Source organism: Theobroma umbraticum, unplaced genomic scaffold (genome assembly GCF_002168275.2).
Source record: "Theobroma umbraticum cultivar Fairchild unplaced genomic scaffold, ASM216827v3 scaffold_146.0, whole genome shotgun sequence".
Taxonomy (NCBI): domain Eukaryota; kingdom Viridiplantae; phylum Streptophyta; class Magnoliopsida; order Malvales; family Malvaceae; genus Theobroma; species Theobroma umbraticum.
In genome coordinates this window covers 6,250,770-6,259,567 of record NW_018397265.1, presented here as the reverse complement: position 1 = coordinate 6,259,567, position 8,798 = coordinate 6,250,770, and the positions used below count along the sequence as shown (strand labels likewise).

The following is an 8,798-nucleotide window of genomic DNA, read 5'->3' as shown; positions in this document are numbered from 1 at the left end:
TGATCAATATCCTACTTGCGTTTATCCTGGTATGCACAATCTTTTACCCCCACTCATATACATTTTGCTTCTGGTCTTGATCCCAGGTCCTAACTCCCAATTAACACCCCCCAGCCCCTCTTTTCAACCGTTCATTAAAAAAAAAAGGGGCAAAACTCAAGTTAATTATAGCCATTCAATTCACATCAATTAGATTGCTATATTTCGGTAACTTCCCATAACCCTATGAGCCTTAATGGCGCTGTCCAATGATATAGGAAATGTTCAATTTTCTTGTCTGCTTTGAACGAGTCAACTAGAGCAGGGGCTGGAAAAGTGCCATTAGACATATTCAATTCAGCCTTGGGGTCAAGCCGTTCATCTTTCTTTCTTGTGTTACACATTTATAACGTAGAACCAAAACTTTAATCAAGATTAGTGAACCTGATAAGGTGATCCTATTAAGTCCTAGGCATAGCATAAATTAATGATATACTTTTGCTTACTTGAGCAAGTTGATCACATGCTAGTACTCCAATTACTGCATAGTCCTAGGTCCGAGTGAAATTAACTCAGGCGAACTTGATTTACTATGTATTAGAGATGAATTAATGTTACATTTTGAGAGGCACCAGGTCACGAGTTGTTCAACGCAATCTGTTTCCTGTATGAACAAAAGAGAAGTTAGTTGAATTGAGAAAGAATACTATCCTGGAGTGGGATTTGGAAGGATGAGATACCCTGTGGATGATCATGCCAGTTTCTTGAAGAAGTAGATAGCATATTGGATAAGACTTAAGAGAGATAAGGGGACAGAGTGTGAATGTGAGTGATCTTAGCAGAGCCTCCTTGGTGGGCCCCCATGTATACGAGGAACTGGGTCTTCTTCTAGCCGTTGCTGATGTCTTCCCCTTCCATTTTGTCTCCTATTTATCTCCTATATATACACGTAATTTGCCTCCTCGTGTGGCCGTGCTCCTTGGTTCGGCCTCTTGGGCTTGTCTTCTTTGGCCCATAGGGCTAGAGGCAACAACAATTAAAGGAAAAGTAACTCTGAGAATGGAATAAATTAGAAAATAGGGTAGCGGTCAGAATTCATAGTGGTTATGGTCATTTATTCACAATCATGGTAAATCATTAGACCAATAAATAGTCAAGTTGGAGAACAAGTCCTCCCCAATTTTCTTTATTTCTTTCTCACTTATTTGGGTTTGTATGGTACATATTTTTTTTATTTTTTGTGAATTTTTTTAGAATGAGACTATAAGAAAAGGGGATGACCTTATACCCTCCTACTCCAGTACTGTTATCTAGCTGTCGATGGTCAGAATTGCCTGTCTTACTGTTTGTCATTAATGGAATAGACTTAACGGTACAAGGGTGACTAAATTCTGATAGAAAGGGTCGGAAGTTCAAGGAAAATTAAAGTTACTAGGGTAAAGAGTGGTTGTTAATAGTAAAAATTAAAGACAAAAGAACTTCTTTTATGTGAAATTGAACCAACTAGTTTGAAGTAAGACCTGGTCGTCGAGACTTCTTATTTGCAGATGAAGGATCAACCAACAAATAAAGAATTAATTAGCGTTTTGATTTAGATAATTAGATCCATTTCTGCTAGTATACATTAATTAATTTCTCCTTGCAAATTTTAGAATAGGTTCAAACTTGTCCCTAGTCTTAGAAGTATCGGCTAATCTTTCTCACATTCATCATTCATGGGTTTGCTGGTTTTCCGTTTTATTTATCCAAAATCTGAATTGTGTCCTTTCAATATATAGAATGCTGAATTTTTACACGGCTTCAACGAAAGTATTTGTCTGCTATTGTCGTGATCGTCCACATCTAATTAAATGCGAACCTGGTATTTCTATTCCAATTTAACTCATTTGCATCATTTTCCTAACCCTCCTTAGTTTTGAAGTCAAGCCTAGTAACTAGTCAATTTAACTAAAAAGATGCTATTGAATCCTTGTTCTTCATAATCCGAAATGCGGAGTCTATGAAATTTGTTGATATCTTGACATATGGTCGGTCCCGAAGGTATTCACAATTAAAATTCAAAGAAAAACGAAAAAAGAGAAAAACTTAAGTTTAAAAGCTAGTCAGGACACTTCATTTTAATTTGATCTCTAAAATTAGGTCATTCAGACCTTTTGAGCATTAGTAATCAAATGATAACAAGGGTTTTTGCTTCTTCTTCTTTTTTTTTTTTTATAAAAAATTTAAAAAATAAAATGTGAAAATTGAGATCGTAAAATGCTAATTATTACTGGTTATGATAAGTAACCTTATCTCTAGTCCACGCTTATTATTCTTTGGAGAAGCCTCCACGAAGCTGCACCTTTAATTAGGTGGGACACACTTTATACCATTTTCCATAAATATAATGTTCTTAGTATATACAGATATACTAGCCAAAATGTTAAATGCTCCGTTGGCAAGGTTTCTTCTTTGAGATCTAACGAATTTCAAGAAATATATCTATATATATATATATATATATATATAGATATAAATGTGGCTGCATGCCTTAACATAACTAGCTGATGGTTCGATAGACGGTGAAAATTTTTCAGAAATTACTGAGGAGAAATCTAAATTTCTTAAATTAGAGGATGAAAATAATAAATTTATAAAAGACACACATATCTCCACTTATACTGGTAAAATAGTTTGATGTGATTTGCAATTAATTAATTTATTAAAGCAACCCCTTTTTTTTTTTTTGGTTGCAGGCGGCAAAGGTTTCAGTCTTGGAGTAAAGCTCGCCGTAGGTATGATACCATGAACTGATTTTCTGCCCTTTCCTTTTTCTTTGCTTTCTTGATTATTGATAGTTCAAAATAGGTATAAATTGTGGATAAAGAAAGAGGCGTTACCAAAATTTCAATTTCCTTTTATACATTTTTGTTACCAAACATTACTATTAAATTACGTATCATCCCAAATGCTTAAAAGTCCCCTTAAAGCTCCTTCAACTTGGGCATATTGCCATTTGAAATGGCTTTTGCCTTATAACCTTTCCACCATCAAGTTATCAATACTTTGAAGCTTGGTTTCTTGCAACAATATCATCTTCGGTTTCAATATGGCAATCAAATTCCTTGTTGCCTTTCCTTTTTTAGGTTCCCCTATGCCTTTAAATTCCAAGTCACAATCATTATGAGTAAAAATAATCTACTCGTAGAGGAACATTAGAAACATATCTCACTGGACTTAATTGGCTTTCTTAACTTGGTTTTCTTTCTCCGGCTCCGCGAACCTCTCCACCATCTTGTTTTAATCTTATTGAAATTTGAGTCTTACTTTCTGATGGAGCCTTCAAGTCTCCTTAACCCCTAATACTATGAGCTTGTTCTTGTGTGCTATATTCCTCTTCCTTACGAATTCCTCAAAGAGGCTTTGCCAAGTATTTTTTATCCCATCGAAGATATCTCTTCTTTCTTTTCGCAATTTCCTTTTTATTCTTCTTGGCGGTGTCTCTACATCTATACGGTGATCATCTCCATTAGGGTCTTCAAGTTCACCTTCACCTACCATACTTGCTCTTAAATTAGCATACTTAAGTTTTCATTCAATGGGTACCACCAACATGACATGCCTTACTTGAACTATTGCTACCCATGCCTTTACTACTACGCATTCCCCTCACATTTTTCTTTACACTTCTTATTGCCATCCTTCCTCTCTCTTTCTTCTTTTTACCATCTCCCCCTTTTGCATGCATTTTTTCCAATCTCTCTGTTACTTCCCAATTTACTATGACCTTCCTCACCCAATTTAGAGTTGTCGCTACTTACCCGATTCCTCTCACTAGTTTTACAAGTCTTTCATTCTTAACCATCATCTAACATATGCCAACTTCTCGACAGCATCTCCTTCAATTAGGGGTGTGCAAGGGTCAGTTTCGGGTCGGTTTTTCGTCAAAACCGACCAAATATTTTTGAGATTATAACCGACCGAACCGCAATGATATAAAATCGGTTTCGGTTGATTTTTAGAAGGTCGATTTCTGGGGGAATCGGGACTCGTGGGACTGTGGGAGGGGGGGTAGGGGGAATCGGACTAGTGGGAGGGGGTTGGGGGGAATCGGGTCGGGAGTCGGGATTCGTGGGAGGGGGGGGTAGGGGGAATCGGGACTCGTGGGAGGGGGGTTGAGGGGAATCGGGTCAGGAGTCGGGATTCGTGGGAGGGGGGCCGGGAGAATCAGGTCTGGTCCGTCTGGAGTCGGGACTAGTGGGAGGGGGGCCGGGCGGCTGGGGAATCAGGTGAGTCGGGACTCGTGGGAGGGGGGATTTCGTTAGGTCGGCGGGTGGAGGGGAGGGGGGGCGGGTCGGGGGAAATAGTGAAGTGCTGCCGGGGTAGCTGGGCGGGGACCCATGGGGACCTTGCCCAAAAGAAAAGGTTCAATTTTTTCGGTCGGTTCGAGGGGAAAGGATTCCCCCCGACGACCGAGTCGATCAGCCGACGAGACCGATCGGCACAACCGACGGTTGCAAAAACAACCGTCGGTTACAATAACCGACGGTTGCGGTCGGTTGGGCGGTTCCAACCGACCGTTGCCCAGTCCTACCTTCAATAGGAGTTAACCTTTACTACTTTCTAATTCCAATCCCAAATCTTCATTGATAGCTTGACCTTTTTTGATTTTCAAACCCCCCACCATTGAGAAGCCTCTAATTCCTTCTTTTTCTTTCCTTAGGCTTAGGTTACCTGTTAGTGGACTCATTTCTAGTTCTTCTGGTGTAAGCCTTTGTTGGGTGTTTTCTTAAGCCTTGGGCTTTGAATCTACAATCATCAGATCATAACCCAAATTGCACACTTATTATACATTTCCAATCTTAAGCCTGATCTCTCTCGATTGTAACCCAAGCATGTTGGGCCTCAATAGAGCCAATATAGTCAGAGTAGTTATTTAAGCCTAACTCCAATTCCCGTTCCCCTCCTAATTGCTTTTATTTAAAAATAATGGTAAAACGTCTAATGCTATTGTCTTCTGTCTCCTCACCAGACAGTCATGTCTCCCATTTCGTCAAAGCTACACTTAGTCGTATTAATATCATCACTGTTCCATCCCATTGGGCTTAACACCTCCGATAAGTCACCTATTTTCTATTCTATTTGTCATCCTCCATAGATGTACATCTACACTTTGTTGTCCTCAACAATGATTCTCAGATTAATAATATGCTCATTAAGTTTCATAATAATTATCTTTGAGATGGCTACTTTTTTATTGATTTCAACTTGAATTCGAGCTTAATTGAATCTTTCCATTTTTTTAGTTGCTTTATCAACTTCGATCAACTTCCTCCACTTACTGACCATTAATATGAATAACTATTCTCCCTAAATATGTGACAGAATGTTAATGACCCAAATCTATATTTTCAGTATAATGCATGTTTTTTATATCAATTGAAGAAATGTGTGATAGTATGGCCTTAATAAATCAACCCATAGTAGAAAAATCCCTAGGTACCTTCTTAACAAGACCTTCATCTCTTCTTACTCCCCGATAATTAGTAACATGTCAAGATCGCCAAGTGTTCGGATAAGCATAGAGACCCCTTTTTAGAATAACCTGGACCGTGCCACCTACAGCTAAATGTTTCTCTTATGTATTCGATTGCACTTCGATTAAGCCAATCTCTTTGTTTCATTGGATATTCGATCTCCCATAAACTTTTTGTTCCATCACAAGCAAAACATTCCATCTCCTTTTCCTTTTTATTCTTTAACGATACTGCCTTAGGTTCCCCTGATTTGATGCTCTTCTCTTGTTCCACCTTTGAATCATGTATCAAGACTTCTCACTAGGTCTTCCCATTATTAGTGGACCAAAGGATGTCTTTTTAGTCCTTAAGAACTACCCATCCACCAATAACCCATTGCCATGAGATATCGCCCTCTTTAACTCATCTTCATATTGGTACCTAACAAAAGCGAAGATCGACTTTCTCTTTCTCTACTTGGCGTTCCCTTTAAGAATATGCAAACTGATCACCTTCCCGTAATTTTCAAAGGCTTTCTTGAGTTTTCGCCACTTTGTCATCGTACTCATATTGTCCAAGTACGTGGTAAAAAGCTTTTTCTTACAACAAAAGTCTTAAAACTACAATCCATAATAACAGTAATAATAAAATATAAATATCTAAGTTTAATGCATAATAATTAAATTCTTCCCAAGACAAACTCTTCGCAATGCTCATTTTTTAATATTCATAAAAATTTTAATAAAAGAGTGAGCTCACAGCCAAACAAGTAACATGATTTAACTAACTAGATCAAGTATATGAAACAGTACTTTAAAATCATAATTCTCAATTCTCAATATTTCGTTAATAAATCACAATTAAATCAACAATTCAAAAGTAGTATGATTTAAAAACATTTCAAAAGAATCATTTCATTCTCTTCTGACTATATCACAATCAACAATAGTAGTCCAAAATTCAGAATAACAATCCGTTAGTGGTTTAAATTTCAAGTATATGCCACTAGTAGAACTCCCTAAGACATAGGTACACTATGAAATCATCTAAGAATGTCAACACACAAATCAATTTCATTTCCAAATTATGCTCACAATGTTTAAAATCTAAAATATTTTTATTTTTGTGCTTGACCAAATTTGAGAAAATGATTATATTTGCTCAAAACAACTGAACATTCAATCAACATAATAAAAGGTTTTATAAAAATAGTTATTAAATTATAAAAAATTATAAATATATATATAATTTTAAAATAATTAAAAAGGTCCAACCACTTACTTGATTAGTACCATGCAGAACCACACAAATGATTTTCCAATGCATAATGCACCATAATTTTAATGTTTAACATTAGTAAGTATTAACAATGATAACACACCAAATAACTTAGTGCACAACCATTCTACCCTTTAGCCAAACCTAAACACCTTGAGAGGAATGTTGAAATTATTTAAAAGTAGTTTTCTCAATTTTTTATAAGTTTCAATATTTTGAAATTACACTTGAAAATATCAAATTAAAGAGAATGTTATTAAACATCTCTTACCACTATCGATATTCATGACAATCTATATTTTTTGAAATTTTATCAAGATTTTATCAAATTTGATATTTTATTTATAAAATTATAAATAATATATAAATAAAAATACTAATATCTTACAAAAAAATTAATAATTTTATGCATAATAAGGTTAGCTGATATTTAGTTCCATTAGCATAATTAGGTCCAAAATTTAAACAAGTTAAGCTGAATTATATATATTCATTTTGTGGGTTGATAGCTGATATTCTTTATGCCATGGTTATAATGAAAAGTTTTCAACAAGGCATTTATGCTTTTCACCCCTTGACTTGAATTTTGCTCTTGGCAATTTTAGTTATTGCAGGAATTTGTCTATTGATCACCTGTATCATTGCAATCTGTTTCAAATACATAAAAATAATGGGCTATCTCAAGAAGTTCAAAAACATTAGGACAATGGGCTTTCTCAAGAAGTTCACAAAGAGTGATCTAGATATCGAGGGTTTCTTAAAAAATAATGCAACTTTAGCTCCCAAAAGATACAGTTATTCAGATGTCAAGAAAATGACGAACTTGTTCAAAGAAACACTAGGGAAAGGTGGCTATGGAAGTGTGTACAAAGGGAAGCTACTAGATGGCCATCTCGTTGCTGTGAAATTGCTTAATACATCCAAAGGAAACGGTCAAGAATTCATTAATGAGGTTGCAAGCATTAGTCGAACTTCCCATGTTAATGTTGTTACCCTTCGAGGATTTTGTTTAGAAGGCAACAAAAGAGCTCTGATTTATGAGTTCATGGCCAATGGATCTTTAGAAAGATTCATTTACAAAGAGAATACTAATTTAAAAGATCATCAACACTTGACATCAGAAGATTTGTACCGAATTGCAATTGGAATAGCCCGAGGGCTTGAGTACTTACATCGAGGGTGCAACACAAGGATTTTGCATTTCGACATAAAACCTCATAACATTCTTCTAGATGAAAATTTTTGCCCAAAAATCTCTGATTTTGGGCTTGCAAAACTATCAAACAGGAAAGAGAGTATTGTATCAATGGCAGAAGCTAGAGGAACAATTGGTTACATTGCTCCAGAAGTGTTTTGCAGAAACATTGGAGGTGTTTCACATAAATCAGATGTCTATAGCTATGGAATGATGATCTTAGAGATGGTTGGAGGAAGAAGGAGCATAAATGTCATGGTAAGTCAAACCAGTGAGATATATTTTCCTCATTGGATTTATCAGCGTCTTGAGCAAGGTAATATCGAACCAGAATTACTAGGCCTCATGACTAGAGAAGAAACTGAGATTGCGAGGAAAATGATATTAGTTGGCTTGTGGTGCATACAAACAAATCCACTAGATAGGCCTTCAATGACTGAGGTGATCGACATGTTGGAAGGAAGCATAGAAGCCTTGCAGATTCCACCTAAGCCTTACTTGTCTTCTCCTCCAAGATCAACCATAGTGGATTCTACCTCTTTATCATTACTGTGATACATGCAATTTCAAAATATGTAATATATGTACTTATTTTGACATTTTTTTTTCTCAAAACAAGACAATTGTATTAATAAAATGGCTTTAAAAACCTCACAATTCAAATTCTTGAACTAGTGCAAAAAATGTTCAGCTAAGAACACCTAGTGAAGCACCTTATGCACATAAGGTTTTGGAAGGTAACAGGGATGACACATCCTTCCAAAAATAATCTCAGGAGCAACAAAGGAAGGATGTATATACAAATAAAACTGCCCTATACAAAAAGAGACCAAAGAAAAACAGCCATTGCA

The 8,798-nt window shown here is 36.1% G+C and overlaps 1 protein-coding gene across 1 annotated transcript; it reads left to right on the top strand.

Annotated features, from left to right (window-relative positions):
• The first annotated feature begins 6 nt into the window (after window positions 1-6).
• On the top strand, window positions 7-8,581 carry LOC110422839 (LEAF RUST 10 DISEASE-RESISTANCE LOCUS RECEPTOR-LIKE PROTEIN KINASE-like 2.5). Its single transcript, XM_021436846.1, has 3 exons — window positions 7-29; window positions 2,715-2,753; window positions 7,358-8,581. The coding sequence occupies exon 3, from the start codon at window positions 7,423-7,425 to the stop codon at window positions 8,500-8,502; it is 1,080 nt and encodes a 359-aa protein (XP_021292521.1). The 5' UTR covers window positions 7-29; window positions 2,715-2,753; window positions 7,358-7,422; the 3' UTR covers window positions 8,503-8,581.
• The last annotated feature ends 217 nt before the right edge of the window (window positions 8,582-8,798 follow it).

Coding starts and splice junctions, on each gene's coding strand:
- LOC110422839 (XM_021436846.1), top strand. CDS start 7,423: ATGGGCTATCTCAAGAAGTTCAAAAACATTAGGACAATGGGCTTTCTC.